The 18,316-nt window shown below is 42.5% G+C and overlaps 1 protein-coding gene across 1 annotated transcript in view; it reads left to right on the top strand.

The window, feature by feature from the left end:
* COL19A1 (collagen type XIX alpha 1 chain) overlaps positions 1-18,316 on the top strand; it is a 337,043-nt gene that overhangs the window by 123,643 nt on the left and 195,084 nt on the right. The window contains exon 13 of the mRNA XM_073336362.1: positions 4,714-4,767. Within this exon, the coding sequence (XP_073192463.1) occupies positions 4,714-4,767 (54 nt within the window). The remainder of the gene's footprint in view (positions 1-4,713; positions 4,768-18,316) is intronic.

Consider the following 18,316-nt stretch of genomic DNA (forward strand, 5'->3'; position numbering starts at 1 on the left):
ATGTTTTTTGATTTCTTAATTTTGTATTAATTATATATTTTGTATATAATTTAAAGGGGGGAAAAAAAGAAAAATTGGAGGGAGGAGGGAAAGACAGGAAAACATGCTTCTAAATTGCAACATCACCATAACTGGTTCATCTTAAAGTCAGGCAGCCTTACCTGAGGCATCCATAACAAACACCTTCTTAACTGAAGGAGTCTTTGGTGAACGCATTGTTGATATAAATTTCTTTTAACTGAATCATCCTTAACAAATACATCTTTACGTTAATCCTTATCGGTGTCCTTAACTAAACCGTCCTTAACAAACAATTCCTAAAATGTAGCAGAAAAATGAGAGATTTTTTAACAAGCTTACATGAAAATATCAACTTTAAATGCTTAAATTATAAAAAATACTCTAAAAAATGTGTTTCGTTTTGGGTTATTTTCCCTTCCTCAGTACAGACTGTAAAAACAAGCCAAGGTTGATGTTTCCAGCTTCAGTTGCTTTATGTAAGCAGAAAATGCTCACTTGGAACATATGAGGAAATGTGGATCTCTTCATGCTAACATACCCAAAAACCAGCTAAGCTCAATTTTGCTCAAACTTTCTCTCTCTTTTTTTAAAACATCTATTTGGGTTGGGACCAAGGCTGGAAAAGACCATAAAAGAGATCTGAGAGAGTAATGGCTAATTGATTAAGTGGAGATTAGAATAAAAGTTAGAACTGAGCCTTAACTATAGCAGTTGGTGTTGGAGACTTCAATAATATTTTAAATGCAAATGGAAAATTGGAGTTGGTATTTTGATACTCTCTTTTTGACAACTTCTTGTGGAGGCAGAGAGCAAACTCCTGATCCTATGGGAGTTTTCCCACTGACTTCAGGAGGGCCAGGATTTCACACACGTATCTTCAGCTATACTGAAGCAACCCCCCTGACTCATTGCGTGAGTGTAATTGAAAGCAGAATTCAATCCAGGAAATACAATCTCTGCACATAATTCAATATTGTAATGTTGGATTAGTTTTAATTAACAAATAAGGCACACAATACTTCCAGCATTGAAATGCTATTTTGCAAGTATTCACAAATTAATTGTCCCATCTGAAGATGTTTTGAACAGGCAGGAACATTGGACTTAAAATAGCTTTTACCACTTTTTTGTGTGCAAACCTAAGATGTATCCCGCAGTGTGGACTGTTTAAAACTCATGTCACACTTTACTGAATGTTATATTCTGCAGATTGGCTACATTTCAAGATAAGTCATGAAGTATATAATGTATATAGTAAAGACGGGAATGAGCAAGATAACTTAATTTACATAGGAGTATGTGATGAGAATCAGAACTCTGTTTTATAGGAATTCTTGCTTTGCAGAAGGAAGAGATAAATAATGCACAGAATAATGTTTGTCATATGTTTGTGAATGAAAGTAATTTAATCTACTCAAAATTGAATGTAAATGCACATGAAAATCATACAGTGCGGCAGACTGACCTCGGTTCTTTGGATGATGAAGGGATCCTGGCCTGAATGATCTTTGCTTTTGTCTTGTCTAAACAACCAATGAGCATTTTGAAGTCTGACATCTTTTGAATCATGGAAACTGGAATCTTTGTATCTCTCACCTGCACCCAGCAGCCACAATCACCACACCACCACCCCCTTGCAGCCTGCACCACTCATCAGCATTTTTAAAGTGATTGCCTGCCTGCAGTAGGGCAGAGGGGTGTTTTTTAAGGCCTGCACTCATCACAGATCATCTTGGCTTTTGACCCAGCATTGTCATCCAGGTGATATGGGTGGTCTTAATTTGGATTAGAGAATCTGAGACTGTATGTTATTTCTGCCAATGCAGAATGAAATATGGAAAGGTATACTGTACTCAGGCTTGTATAGACTTCATTGGGCTCACAGATTAATGTCACTGTTGAATCAGCACTGCACATGTTCATCCCATTTTTCATGTATATAAAATATGTAAACAAATAAAGATATACCATGAAAGGAAAAATATTTCCTGATATTCAAGTGATATTTTTAAATCTCCTAGAAATATATTAGAAAATGAAATCTTAAAATAATTCATCTAGAATAATAAGATGTTATTGTAAATATATTATTGTACTTTTGGAAATTCTGGCAAACTGTAACAATAATTGGACTATTGTGAGTTGAAAGAAGGGGAAACCAGCATTAAATTTCCAAGCAGTCAGAATGATACAGACAAACTGAAATCTAAAAGATTTGTTCTTATCTAATTCAGTTTCTTCTGAAGTCTTACTTTGAATATTGTTTTTAAATATCTCTTTGGGGGCTTTGCTTACATTTTAAGCTGTCTGATTATGCCCTTGAACATAAGTCCAGAGACAAAACAGAGCTTAGCTGATAGCTAAAATGTACTACCAACATTTTAAACAAGGATTTTTTAAAATTTCTAGACAGGCCTGCTGGCATTAGTTTCCCTCCCTTTCTCCATTCTCCCCCAAATAAATAAACAAACATGAATCCATGAAAGTCTGGTTTGAACTGCGGCTTTGACCAAATATACAAAGTATAGGGGGATGATTAAGTAAAAGCCTTCAATGGATATTTTAGGCTAATGTATAATATTGTTTGTTGTGAAGTAGATGGACAAGAGTTAAAACATAAAACTGCCTAGCGGCTTCTAGCATGGGGGTCCATTAAAGGTACAGTCCTGTTGATGCTAATTTATTGGTAGGCTTCAGTTGTTTAAGAAAGCTCATATAAACTCATTTTGCAAAAAATGATCTATTATTAGATGAAATGCCTTCTGTTACTGCCACTAGAGGAATAGCTTTGAATCAGGGTCCTGTCACAAATGGAATTATTTGATCTCAGTTCTATAGCATTTAGGTAACAGAATTATGAAGATTATACTGACATAATGAATAGGCTTTGCTCAGACCAGTGTAGTCCCCTTGAGACGACACAGATTCAGTGCACTGCTGTTCTCTTTCTTTGGTTGACATGAAGGATTTGATCTTCAGTACAGCCTGTCCCCGTGGTTTTGTGTGAATTATTCTTATTACTTGCAAAGCTCAGTGTAGCTGCATTTACAGAGCAGTTTAGCTTTGTTGGTTCTGGAAACGGATCTCTCATTAATTAGGCTGCTTAAACAGAAATCTCTGTCACTTCTGGTGGAACCTGTATTAAGGGGAATGGAATGGTAGACAAGAGTTTGTAAAGAACTGAATCTCTTTCTTCTAACTTTAAAATAATAGTTGCATTGTGTAATTAAAAGTTCATATGGGAATATGTGAACTAGCCTATATCCTTCTAGTCTACAGAATCCTTCATGCTGCATTTTCCTTTCTAGTCTCAAAATAAAGGTATATCTGTAAGCGTTGTACTTAAAATAGATATTTTAAAAATGTGAACTGTTTTTTTAGGTGACATCGAAGAGCCATACAGCATTACAGATTAAAGGCAAAGAAACCCTAAAAGCATCTAGTAATTTGTAGGACATTTCTCTCATACAGTGATGTAAAACATGAACTCAGAATAGTCATTCCTAAGACCATTTCCTTTTCCAATATGTTAAATTATAGGAAAACTTTATGTTACATGCCGGTTAATTGTGTTACTGCAAAGAGTTATATTAACAACATTATGGACATTACTCTCAATGGGAAGTATTATAGGGAAAGTGGGAGCATTCCTGTTATTATTCCTGTTTAATATCTATATTATGGTAACATCCAGATGCCTCTATCAGGATAGTGCCCCTATTGTGCCAAGCGCTGTACAACTATGTGTGAAAACACTACCCGTGTCCTGAAGAACATGTACTCTGAGAGAGTAAAACATGCCTTTTTATATCACCAGTATTTGTTATACTTATAGAAATAAGTGGAAGTCTAATAAACTGTTCAAATTGATTTTAATTCGATTAGCTATCCTATGATTATCCATGTAAAATAAAATGTTATGCTAAAAAGAATATAATCCCAATCTTTGGTTTTAAGTTAAACTTCAGATCATATTCCAGTAACAGATTCAAATCAACATACGGAGTTCATTTCCTTTTGGAAATTACAGTATAAATATTTAAGACCACATGTGGTGCTAGTGATAATTGTCATGGCAGGCCATTCTGACAGGGATATGTGGAGTGATTGTAAATACTTATTCTCCATCTTAATGTAACTTTCTACTTTTTGAATTTTTTCTTGGCACACAGTTAACAAATATCAAATTGAAATAATAAACTAGAGTTTTCACATGGGGTGGAGGGGAAGTAAATTATTTCAGTCATATAGGAACTTTCTTATACATTTCTTAGTCAAACTCAGTATCAGAATACACTATTTCAGCTGGCAGAGAGAGAGGGTGTCAGTCCCCAGACCTCTAACAGATGACTGTCTCGTGGAGTAATTTTGTCTGTTTCTATTAAACATCCATCCATCTGCATTTTTGTAAGTGCAACATTGCAAACATGAATACTTAGATGGTGTTCAATGCCTCTTGTGAAGTACTGAGCATTAGCTCCCCAGTTACTTGGCACCTTGCGGGGTCAGGTTCTTAATTTGGATGAAACACCTCTTGAAGTGTCAGGAATAGTTTTCCTATGCTGTCAGCAATAGATATATTGTACTGTATATAGAGCATAGTAATGAATGATGATGTTTTTCCCATAATGCAGTTTTCCAACTGAAAATGATATTTGTTCATAAAACTAAAATATATACTCCTCCTCCTAGGGTGAGAAGGGAGATAAAGGAGAACCAGGACCTGAAGGCATTCATGGAAAAGATGTAAGTTGATTGATAACAACAGTCTATAATTTATAACTTTTTTTATGCTTACATATAAATAGCTTACATTATAAATTACATCCTCCAATAGAAAGCAGAAGACAAAATTGCTAGTTTAGGGAATACACATGCTGCGTTGAAAAGTAACAGTGGATTTCCTCTATAATTCTTTGACTGTCTTCCATTCTAAAACTTTCTTGATTAACTGTTAAAAAAGGAGAGAGAGAGAGATTAGTGACTAGGATGTCCAAAAGAGTTGTCATTTCCGTTAGGTTTTAATCAGACTGATTTGCGTGAGGTTAAACATAAAATGAAACAGTAGAATGTAATGTAACAGTAGAAAATGTTACTTACACAGAAACAATGAGTGTATGGTAAAGCAGTAAAAATAAGTACTATACCTTAGGAAAAGAGAGAGAAGGGGTTGTGAAAGCTGGTAGAGCTTGGAAGCTAAACTGGGGAAGAAAATTTCAGGAGCAGAACTAGGAAACATTTGTGTGAGGTTTGAGATAATTTAATGGGGGAGTCAGAGGTCAGGGAGCACCTAGGAATTACTGGTCGAGTGCCATGAAGGAAACTGAAACAAGTTTGGAGGTTGGAAATGAGTCCCGGGGATATGTGTGTTTACTGTTTGTTTGTTTTGGATTTTTTTGTGAGGGAGAGGGATTTTTTGGAGTCAGGGGGAAGCTGATGCTGGATCCTTGATGCGTGAGAAGGAAAAAGGGTTTGCTGGCTAGGGTGAAAGGTGACTATAGGGCAGAGGAGTTTTGTATTTGGAATAGTGTGCAGCAGTTAATCCAGATTTCAATTGCACCAGAGGCTTCCACCAACACTTAAAGCTTCATAGGGACATGCCAAGGCACCTGATTATGTGGGCAGCCTCTTAGCTATCTCCCACATTGCTGCACAAGGTATTGTGCATATACTGGAGAATTCAGCAAGATGGTTTTAGCACCTACCCTAGTGCATCCCCTTCAGGAGTATCATCATGTCTCTTTTACAAGCCAGGTCTCTGTTTTGCTAGAAGTCTGGGATCTCCATGGGGAAAGCAGCAGGGCTGCTTTAAACCATCATTGCCAGTCTGCATCAAACCACAAAGCCTTCAAGCATGTTCAGGTAAAGGGAAGAAAATTCTTTCAGCATGGGATCTCTTGCAGAAAACCAGTATCTGTCATTTGAATCTTCCTCACTTCCTCCCTGCGCCCCCTTCTCTCTTGGACTGTGATATCTCTTGAGAAGCTGCTCAGGTGAGGGGCATAATACTGGCACCTTTTCCCCTTAGTGAGTCCTACTTCTGCCTGAAAAGAAAGGAAAAGAGGAGCAGGCAGAAAATTTTGATTGTTTTTTTCCTCCCCAGCTCAGTCCCAAAATGATGACTCAGAAGGTTTTAACAGCAAGACTACAACAAATTATTATTTATTTTGCCCTCCTAGGTCCTGTCTGTGACCTCCTAGGCTAGGGTCAGCCTAGGTTAGGTCCTGATTCTGCCAGGTATCAATTCTGCAAATGTAGAGAGCCTGAAATGGGTGTTGATGGCACTCAGCATGTCACAGAAAGCTGTTCAGCTGGAGGAGCTGAACCTGGTTGTATAGATTCTGTTGAAAACTAGAAACATTATCATGATCAGATCTGGAAGTCAGGAGAATTAGTTAGCGAAACATCTTTAGCCACTTTGCCAGTGGGAGATTCAGCTCCTGATGCTAAAGTACTTTGATAGTGTATGTCGTGTTTGCTAATAGCTGTGAACAATGAGTATCATTAATTGCATTGAAGCCTGACATGCAGTTTCTAGCTTTTTTTAAAACATGCTTCCCATTTATGGCACTCTTTATTTCAGTTGACTTTTTTATATGGTGTATATTCTTTGCAGAAAAGGTTTGGGGTTTTTTCCTTATGTTAGGGAGCTATATTTTTACACCACATATCCAGTTTTTCTGAAGCCCAGCATCTCCCACAATTCTTGATATCTGGGCTGCTCTTTTCTCTCTTGCATAATGACAGGTTTCAGAGTAGCAGCCGTGTTAGTCTGTATCCGCAAAAAGAAAAGGAGGACTTGTGGCACCTTAGAGACTAACACATTTATTTGAGCATAAGCTTTCATGAGCTACAGCTCACTTCATTGGATGCATGCTCCCTCACCCCGCCTCTTCCAGCCCCTGCTCCGCCTGAGGCCCCACCCATATTGCAAAATCAGCTACTGCACAAAGTACTTGATTTTGTGTCATGGTGTGAACCCCAGGCATCATAGGTAATATAGAATCATAGAATCATAGAATCATAGAATATCAGGGTTGGAAGGGACCCCAGAAGGTCATCTAGTCCAACCCCCTGCTCAAAGCAGGACCAATTCCCAGTTAAATCATCCCAGCCAGGGCTTTGTCAAGCCTGACCTTAAAAACCTCTAAGGAAGGAGATTCTACCACCTCCCTAGGTAACGCATTCCAGTGTTTCACCACCCTCTTAGTGAAAAAGTTTTTCCTAATATCCAATCTAAACCTCCCCCACTCCTCCCCATATCTTTTTCTTCTTCAAGTAGTGTCCTTGTGGGTGCTCCATGCTCAAGGTGCGCATGCGTCTCTTGAGCCCTTGACAGGAGATTTCTAATTAGCAGTGCCTGTTTGGCCCGTATAACGTGTCCTATGCCTTCTGGCGGCAGATACTGAGCCTACATAGGGGTGCATGGGCAAACCACCCCCAGTTGCTTCTGTACCACCTCTACCCAAGACAGAACATTAGCAGGTCTGCTTGGAGCGTACTCTGTTTTTCTCTTTACTTTTAGTAAAGTTAGTTCAGTTAGCATTGTTGTTAGCCTTCGTATAGTGAGTTTAGATGAGAGAGCTGTTTTCCCTCTCTTTTCCCTAAGGAGATCTGTTTTCGTCTGGTGGGGTAGGCCTACTTTCCCAGGCTTCAAATGTTGCCTGTCTTGCCAAGAGGCCATATCAATGAGCAGTGGACACTCCAAGTGTGTCCACTGCCTGGGAGAGTCTCTTATCTTCCAAAAGTGCTCTTTTTGTGTAGCCCTTAAGGCTAGGACTAGAGAGAATAGGGAGATAAAGTTCAGACTGTTGATAATCGAACATTCCCTGCAACCATTTTCTGAGCCATATATCTGACTCTGGACAGTCCCAGTAACCCGTTAGTGTTGGGACCTGCTTCCTCTAAGAAAGGGAAGACTTTGGAGCACTTTGGGAAGACTCTCAAAAAGAGGAACTTGGACTCTTTATCTAAGGAGCCAGCTCCAAAAAGACCAGGTCCTTGGAGCTCCAGGGAGAGGAAACACAACACCTCCATTAGTAAGGGGAGGCACAGATTACCATTGAGCTCAGCCCTGTTGTCAGCTCCGAAGCATTCCACTCAGCCATTGGTGCAGTAACACACCTTAACCCAGCGACTGGTACTGATGCAAATAGCTCAGCCGGGGGTGCCTGTACAAGCTGTACTCTCGGTAATGAGCAAACACGACAAAGCCTGCAGAACACTCAGCATTCCTGGTACTGTCATCTCCAGTCACAGCAACTTCGGCTATGGTGTCAGTCTAGGGCCCTTTCTGATCCATCAAGAGTTCTGGTATTCAAGGGATCTCTTGGTGTCGAATGAACAAGAGCCCCATTGTTGTCAGGTACCAAGCACTTCATGGTACTGAGACCTCAGTCTCTGAGTGGCCTCTCCCGGGCACAGGACTCTACTCCATCCTCATTAATATGCCCCAACCCCATGGGATGATGTGGAGGAAGAAGAGGACTCCCAGTTGGTCTCCTCAATTTCTTGTCAGGGGTTATCCTACATACCTCTTTGGGAATCTGCCTTCATGAAGGGAGGACTTTGTGGCAAATCAAGCATGGTTTGACCAGCCCTGTATGCCATCCCCTCTCCCTTATGGACCTCCACAGTGGCCATATTGAGATCTGTAGGCTGCCTATCGGCAATAGTTCAATAAACCACTGGTACTGTCACAGTAGCTGACCTGGGTTCCACATCCACCCTCTACCCCTCCAAGTCAGGAGGAAACATTTGAGGAGTCAGAAGTCCAGGTTAATGAGGAAGTCACCCTTGAAACTCCCATTTTGTCATTGCCCGTTGAGGTGCTTATGCCTCCCCCTCCTCCCATTGCCGATGACTTTAGGCAATTCCAAGACCTCATTAGAAAGGTAGCGGATGCTCTGTGGATCCCTCTTGAGGAGGTCAGAGACCAGCAGCATATGCTGCTTGACATTTTGTAGTCAGCAACACTCTCCAGAGTGGCACTACCCATTAATGAGGCTCTTCTGGATCTTGCCAACATGGTATGACAAACACTGGCCACTATTCCAACAACATGCAAAAGGGCAGACAAGAAGTATTAGGTGCCCCCTGAGGACTGTGGCTTCTTGTTTTCCTATCCCCCACCTACCTCCCTTGTGGTGGATGTTCTGACTGAACGGGGTAGATGGCACTTTTTCAGGGCTGCTACCTCTGACAAGGACCAAAAGTTACTATAACCGTGGACAAAAGTCTTCTCATCTGCAACCATGCAGTTCTGGATCATGAACTATCAGGTGCTCATTGTTAAATATACCTTCATAAATTACAGCAAGCTCATGGCCTTTGTTCAACATCTGCCTGCAGGAAACCATTCCCATCTATAAAAAGAAAAGGAGTACTTGTGGCACCTTAGAGACTGACCAATTTATATGAGTATAAGCTTTCGTGAGCTACAGCTCACTTCATCGGATGACAAAAGCTTATGCTCAAATAAATTGGTTAGTCTCTAAGGTGCTACAAGTACTCCTTTTCTTTTTGCGAATACAGACTAACACGGCTGTTACTCTGAAACCATTCCAATCTATGTTGCTGAGGGTCAGCTGTTGGCCAAAATGGCTCTTCAAGCATCCTTGAACACTGTAGATACTGCTGCCAGGTCCCTCTCCATGTTAGGTAGTTGTGTCCATGGTGTCCAGTTGTGTCCTGGCTTCAGGTTTTGGGGTTTCCAAGAGCGGTCCAAAATACATCAGAGACCTCCCCTTTGATGGTCACAGACTCTTCTTGTAGACCACAAATGATTCTCTGCATGTGCTTAAGGACTCCAGGGTGACCCTATGTTTCTTGGGCATCTATATATGAACAAGAAGTGTTTCAGTAAGTTACAGGCTTCCCCAAGATCATATCCTGCTCAATTCTTGGGGTACCAAAGACCTGTGGAAACCCCTGAAAGATGCAGAAGTTTCAGAGGAGGAGGGCGGCCAAGCCTCCCTCCATGACCACTCGGGTGTCATCCAAACAGCACTTTTGATGGGTTGGTCAAGCCGCTCCTCTGGCTTTACAGTTGCGCTCTTTAGCCCACCTCCCTCCCTTTGGGGACCACCTTGTCCATTTCCACCTGGCTTGGGAGCAGATCTCCACAGACCAATGGGTCTTGGAGGTCATAATATCAGGCTACACCATCCAATTTTTGACTGTGACACATGGCCAGAAAGGCTTAAGCATCCTGCAGGATAAATGACCCAAATTCAATCTTTAGGAAGATATTGGTAGATGTTTGTGTTTTTTGTGCATTTACATATCTATTGTTAGAGTTTGACAATGTAATCTAACAGTTGCGGTCTATTCTGTATTCTGCTAATTCAGAGATCAAAAGGAGAACTTAACATTTAAATGAACTGTAAATATAGTGATATCACTGTATTGATCTCTCTTTTAAATGCATAGCCAATCACCTGCGAATGGTGAAAAACAAACAACTGCCATATGTTAACCCTGCAGCTAATTACTGGTGATCCTTAGGAAATAGGTTTACTTCAAAGTCTCAATGATTGCCTATTGTTCGCCTAAGGACTCTGTGCTGTCAAGAGAAGGTCTGGAACTGTAAAAAACCCTTGGAACCTGATCCTTTCATCTCAGATCTGCTTGATGCGTTATGCAGGGGAATCTTGAGTCATAAGACTGAGATCTCCAGTCCTATGTGGGTCACCCTGGATATGAACATTGGACTGAATCTATGGACTAATGCAACTAACTATTTGCAACTCCGAAGTTCACTATCTCTACCGTGAAACTGATCTCAAATCTGTACTTGTGTCTGTATGTATACTGATCTTTTAACCAATATTCTCTCCTTTTCTTTTTAAATAAATTTTAGTTTAGTTAATAAGAATTGGCTGTAAGCGTGTATTTGGGTAAGATCTGGAATATTCATTAACGTGGGAGGTAATGTGTCTGATCCTTTGGGATTGGTAGAACTTTCATATTTGACTTGGCTGTCTGGGAGGGAGCCCAAAGGCTGGGTTACTTTTGATGGAACTGTGTTTTGGCTTCTGCGTAACCAGTAAGGTATTATAGAAGCTGTTATGTGTTTGCATGGTAAATCTAAGTATAGGGATATCCACCAGCTTTGGGGATTGTCTGCTTGTAGCATGGCGCGCACTCGCTGCCAAGGCACCTCCTGCTGGTTAGTCCAGGAATTAGCTCATCTCAGCCTTGGAGTGCCTCCTGCTGGCTGGTATCTCCCTACCGGTACCTGCTTTCTCATCAATCTCCACCACTGTACTTCAGGCACTTCAGGCCCCCTTATCTTGTGGTACTGCCCTGCAGCAGTGCCCCCAAGTTCTGGGTCTCCCCTCCCAGGGGAACCCCCTACCGCTGTGCCCGCCTTGCCTCAGTGGCTACTGCTAGTCATCATCTAGTCCCCTTTCTCTGGCCACTCATCATTGGCAAGGGGGTTGGACCTGCTGCCTTTCTAGCCCAGCTGTCTCCCTACAGCCCCAGTACCTCCTTAGGCCTTCCTGCCAGGCCTCAGCTCCGCCTGTCCCTTCCCCCGCACTGCTCTAATGAAGGTATCCTGTCTCTCCTAGGCAGCTAGGTCCTTCTCATTCCAGGGCTGGAGTGAGACTCACTCGGCTCCTTACTCACAGCCCTCTTATCAGGGTCAGCTGTGCCCTTATTGAGCTGGCCCCAACTGTGGCCAGCTACCTAGCCAGCTTTCCTCAGCTGCTCTCACTCCTTTTATCCCAGGAGTGGGCTAACTGCCCCGCTACGCTGCTCCATTCTTTGCAGTTTGCCCTAATTGAGTAACCTCAGTGTGGCCCCCCGGGACCCTGGTCACAGACACTCACTCCCTTCTAACCTCTTCCCCGTCCTCTGCAGCAACCCCTCTTACCAAAGAAGAACAGAGATTGGAGGCTGATCTTAGATAGCTGAACAAGTTTGTGAAGCCAGGAATGTTGAAGGTAAGATCCTCTTCCTCTGAAGCAGGAATTATAGTAACTCATAACTTTAATTCCTGCATATAAGAATTATACATATAATAACTCATAACTATAATTCCTGCATTAGAGGAAGGGGATTGGTTTTATTTCCTGGACCTGTAATACACCTTCTTCCATATAGCCATTCATACATCATGTAGGAAATACCTAGGATTTACTGGTTTCAGAGCAGCAGCTGTGTTAGTCTGTATCCTCAAAAAGAAAAGGAGTACTTGTGGCACCTTAGAGACTAACAAATTTATTTGCGCATAAGCTTTCGTGAGCTACAGCTCACTTCATCGGATGCATGCTGTAGCTCACGAAAGCTTATGCTCAAATAAATTTGTTAGTCTCTAAGGTGCCACAAATACTCCTTTTCTAGGATTTACTGTGGGCCAAAATTACTTCCAGTACCAAGTGCTTCTCTTTGGCCTATCTTCGGCCCCAAATGTGTTCTTGAAGGTTTGAGCAGTCATGATATCTTACCTTCAATAGAAAGTGATTCTCATCTTCCTGTGTTTCAACAACTGGCTTCTCAAAGGCTGCTCTTTCTAGGCAGTGGAGTTATCCATTGAAAGGCCCTTGCTCTGTTCTGAGAGTTGGGCCTACAACTAAACGTAAAGAAGTCCACATTAGTACCAGTGCATGGAATTCAGCTCACAGAAGTCTACTTGGACTCGCAGGCAGCCAGAGCGTACCTCCCTTTAGACAGATTTATGGCTCTGTCAGAACTGGTAAGGACAATTCAGGGAAGCCCTCAGATATCAATAGGAAACTGTTTTCAGCTCTCTGGCCATCTCACAGCGTCACCTTTGTGACCAGTCATGCAAGGTTACACCTCCACTGTTTGTTTCCAAGGTTGGTTGAGAACTGCTTATTCCCTGATCAGAGACACCTTGTTCAGGCAGGGGACAGATGCCTTGCATGTCAGGAACTCCCTGAACTAATGGAAAGGTAAATTGCCTGTCTGTGCAGGCATACCTTTCTGCTACCCAACCCCATCAGTGACTAACAACCGATGCATCCATATTGGGGTGGGGAGCCCACTTTGGTGTCCTCACAGATGATTGACCCATGAAATAGGTCTCCACATCAACCTGTAGGAACTCAGAGAGGTCATGAATACTTGTCTCCATTTCCTGCCCTTCATCAGGAGCAGAGTGATCAGGATCATGACAGACAACATGTCCTGCATGTTTTACATCAACAAGCAGGACAGAGCAACATCACCCTCCTTGTGTGCTGAAGTTATAAAGCTCTGGAACTGATTCATAGCCAACCAGATCCAGATTTCATAGCCTACTTTCTAGACATCCAAAACACCATTGCTGATGCCCGCAGCAGACACTTCTCCTATGACTGTGTATGGGAGCTGGATTCTCAGGTCCTCCAGGACATATTCCAGAGATGGGGTAGGTCTTTTTGCTACCTACACAAACAGGAAGTGTCCTCTCTTCTATTAAAGGGAGCATTTGGGTTATCACTACCTGGGGTGTGCCTTCCTTCTACCAAGGAAGAGGAATCTGTCTATGCCTTTTCCCCAACACTTCTAATTCTAAGAGTGATGAATAAGGTCAGGTACGACAAAGGCCAGAGTTAGTCTCATAATACCTCCCTGGCCAAGACAAGCTTACCTGCTTCAGTTCTGTGTCCAGCGACCAGTCTAACCACAAAGCTATCAACCATTCTCCATCTCCTGTCTCAGGACGCAGATCATGCACTTCACCCCAGTTTGGTGGTTATGTCTCTCAGGGCCTGGCTCCAGGATGGCCCTAGAGAATAGAGGTTTCCTGCTCTACAGATGTACTGCAGATGTTACTGCACAATAGAAAGACATCCACCTGCACTACTTGCCTGCAGAAATAGAAGAGATTCACCCACTGGTGTGGTCATTGTTACCTTTCTCTGTCCCTTATCCTGACTTACTTGCTGGATCTGAAGACAACTGGGTTATCCATCAACTTGGTTAAGGTACATTTGGCTGTTATATCAGTCTTTCATCCCCGGTGAAGGGATTTTCCATTTTTGCTCACCCAGTATCACCAAGGTTTATCAAGGGTCTGAGTAATCTCTTTTCCTATATTAGACACACCACCCCTTCTTGGGACCTCAAACTAGTTCTTAACTACCTTGTGAGACCTTCATTTGAATCAATGACTACCTGCTCCTTTCTTCATTATCTGTGAAGACGGCCTTCCTACTTGCCATCACGTTGGTCCATAAGGTAGGGAGACTGGGGCTTTGATGGCTTATATCATAGAATCATAGAATATCAGGGTTGGAAGGGACCTCAGGAGGTCATCTAGTCCAACCCCCTGCTCAAAGCAGGACCAATTCCCAATTAAATCATCCCAGCCAGGGCTTTGTCAAGCCTGACCTTAAAAACTTCTAAGGAAGGAGATTCTACCACCTCCCTAGGTAACGCATTCCAGTGTTTCACCACCCTCCTAGTGAAAAAGTTTTTCCTAATATCCAACCTAAACCTCCCCCACTGCAACTTGAGACCATTACTCCTTGTCCTGTCCTCTTCTACCACTGAGACTAGTCTAGAACCATCCTCTCTGGAACCACCTCTCAGGTAGTTGAAAGCAGCTATCAAATCCCCCCTCATTCTTCTCTTCTGCAGACTAAACAATCCCAGTTCCCTCAGCCTCTCCTCATAAGTCATGTGTTCCAGTCTCCTAATCATTTTTGTTGCCCTTCGCTGGACTCTCTCCAATTTATCCACATCCTTCTTGTAGTGTGGGGCCCAAAACTGGACACAATACTCCAGATGAGGCCTCACCAATGTCGAATAGAGGGGGACGATCACGTCCCTCGATCTGCTCGTTATGCCCCTACTTATACATCCCAAAATGCCATTGGCCTTCTTGGCAACAAGGGCACACTGCTGACTCATATCCAGCTTCTCGTCCGCTGTCACCCCTAGGTCCTTTTCCGCAGAACTGCTGCCTAGCCATTCGATCCCTAGTCTGTAGCTGTGCATTGGGTTCTTCCGTCCTAAGTGCAGGATACCTCTTTACCAAGTTCTTTCATGATATGTTTGCATCCCAGGTTTCTACCCAAGGTTACTTCAGATTTTAATCTTAACTAATCGATATATCTACCAATATGTTTTCTGAAACCTCACAGTTCTCAGCAGGAATCCTACTTCCATACCATGGATCTTAGAAGGGCCTTAGCCTTCTACTTGGATAGGACTAAGCAGTTTAGGAGATCACCTAGACCAGGAGTCTCAAACACGCGGGGTTATTTTCTGCAGCCCGCCAGCTCCCCGCAGTACCCCCACCCATCCAGCATTTACCTAGAGCCTGCCCTGCCCGTGCGCTGCTCTGGGAAGCGGCCATGGCCTGGGGGGGGGGGGGGGGCACAGTGGTCTGTGTGTTGCCCTGGCCGCTCTTCCAGGTACCTCCCCCGAAACTCCCATTGTCCGTGGTTCCCCGTTCCTGGAGAAGGATGACAGATGTACAGAAACATACGAATTTTTAGACAGTTCCAGTGTCAAGGTATTTTGTTTTTGGGTGTAACTGCCTTACTGGTGTCTCTTACAAAGATAGCTACAAAAAAACCCAAACTTATTTCACAGCAGCATTTTACGGGTCTATTGTGATGCTCTCAGCCTTAGAGTCTAAGGAACTTATAGGAGAACATAGATGAGAAATTCAGATTGTTTTTTAAGGTAAAAATCAGTTACGTTACTACATTTTACTAGGAGCAAAGCAGAATGGGGTTCTAGCCCTTGCTTTGAACTCCATAAAGTCCAAATAGAGTGCAGTGTTTGAAGTCTATGTTTAGTGGAGAAGAGCAAGAGAAAGATCAAAGATTTTATTAGAACTACATGAGAGGCACACAGGAAGGTAGTCAGTAGTTTATGTCAAAGCATGATACTGTTTGCCCCAATCTGTTACCTCCTGATGGTATCAACCTGTGTGACTCCACAACTGATATTTCAATTTAGATTTTCTGAGTGTGCTACATAGTAAGTTGTGGATTGGTTGTCTGTGGAGTTGATCTGCCTTGTGGTCATTTTGATCTGTACTGTAGGCAGCAGTAAGGTGGACTGTTTGCCCTGTTTTCAGTACATTAAGGGGATCTGCACCAGCATAGGAGATTTTAGCACAAAGTAAGATCGAGTCCATTTATTCAAATGGAGACGCTGAATTCATGTCAAGGAACATGTGTGAAAGAGATGTAAGAATATTTTCTACATGCATCAATAAGAGTAGTTAATAATAAATAATATGCTTTTTTTTCTTCCCCAGTAGCATTCCTTTAGATGAGAGATCTGCCATCCTTAAAAAGTTATGCCAGTCTTGTAGTATTTTTCAATTAGATGTTTGTGCAGTATAGTGCTTATCATACTGTATTCCAGGTTTCAGTAAGTGGGACGTGAATTGTGTATGAGGTGACTGGGTCCTTTGGTTGGGGCCCATAGAACTTATTTGTGGCATCATTTGTGCACTGGCAACATAATGTGATGTCAGTTAGTGATGTCTTTCTAATTCTTATGAGGCATGTACGCATTGGTTGCCACTCGGCATCTGAGAACATTTTTAATATGTAGTATAGTTCACAAAGTGTTCAAAGGAGTGAAAGAGCCAGGTAGATTTTATATAATAAGAATTCAGAGTGCAAAGCATTTGGGAACAAAAAGTTTATTTTCCTAATGTTCCTGAGGCTTCAGAATGTGACCTGCTGATTCTTACAGGTACATTCTTACAGAATTACAGTTCTGGGCACTGTACTGTTCTTCAGACTTTCATGGCCAGGTTCATGGTTAATGTAGGGTAAGACTCTCAAACAATAGAAATCCATATGGTAGGTTCTGAGCAACAGGAGATCTTGCTAAAACACCACTTTACAGAAATACACTGCTGAAACTGCAGGGCATTGTCCTGGTTCTGTATAAAGGCCCAACAGCAAGGCTTCTCTTTGAACATAACCAAATGCTAATATCATTGTAGGATAGCCCCCAGCATACTTTCAAACAGCACCCAGCTCCAGGTAATCTTCTCCCTTTGGCAAATCAGATCTTGTTTCCATAAACTGGAATGCTGGATAAGCTGCCTGATACAATTTGTCACATAGGTAGATAGCTATTTAGCAAGCTGTACAATTATTTATTTATTTTACCCTTCCTTACTTGTAGAGAAGTGTGCTGGCTGGCAGATCATTAGGATGTTAAAGAGCTGTAGTGAAGCTCAATTGGCTCAGGAGAAAACTTTGTTCAAGTCTCTTTTCTGTCATGGTCTCTCCTTTGTCCTGTGGCTTTTCTCTACTCAGCCTGTTCTCTATGGTTGGTCCCAAGGACTTGTGGAACTGTTTATTTTCCAGTTCCAGATAATAACCAACCTTGCTAAGTAAATTGTTCTCAAAACTGTTACCAAAACTTTTCACTAAGAGGAGCTACAGCAGTGTTTCTCAAAAAACTAAATCAAGTTAGTCTTTCCTGATTTGGTACCAAAGCATCCCTAAATATGGCATGATTTTCCATGGCAGGCTGTCCCTAGGTAGCTCTTCAGGTGGTTTTTTTGCTTTTCTTAAATTTAAAACAAAATTACAAATCTGGCTGCTGCCTTTTACCTCCAATAAGTGATAGGTTTTGTTTAATGTATGTGTGTGTGTGTACATGAAGTGACAGGCAGTTTGAAGTATACAGGAAATAAAGGCCCTCTTTGAAGGGATAAAAGAAAATGTGTTTTCCACAGACCAGTGTTTCCCACAGTTCTGGACATGTGGGCTGCTTTCGTCTCTCAGCAGCTTCAGAGGCAGATCAGCATTTTGGCTCCCCATGCTCAGGCCATGCCTCCCTGTTCTCCCGTTCGCTACCAGATTCTCTGCCTCTGTGGGAGCAGATGCAAACAGTTTCTGTTCCTCCCACCCTTTCTTTGCACTTTGAGCTGTTTCTGCCCAGTTTTTGGGCAAGGGGGGAGCAGTGTTCTCCATTTCTGACATTTCTCTTCCTCCCTGGGGCACTTAACTCTTTTGATGGGTAGGGGATTAACCCTCTCTGACCCTCCTCTGTGGCATCTCCCTGCCAACTCCTCTGCCTCTTTCAGGCTTGGCAGAGCAACGAAGACAGCACACTGTTAAATCAAAGCAGTGCTCTGTTTGTGAGGCTGCCATCCCAGGCGCAGCAGAGGATGAGTTATGCCCAGCCTGTGCCCAGCCTTTCATCCCTAACTCCATTATGTCCTGGGGCTAGGAGTTGAACAGGAAGGTGGGGTTCCCAACCTATCAAGGCAGCCAGGACTCCAGTTGGGGTGGGGGGAAATAGACCGGGAACCCCTATGCAGAGCAGAGAAAGGCTCTAAAACTAAGGAGAGTCC

Source organism: Lepidochelys kempii, chromosome 3, assembly GCF_965140265.1.
Source record: "Lepidochelys kempii isolate rLepKem1 chromosome 3, rLepKem1.hap2, whole genome shotgun sequence".
Lineage (NCBI taxonomy): Eukaryota > Metazoa > Chordata > Testudines > Cheloniidae > Lepidochelys > Lepidochelys kempii.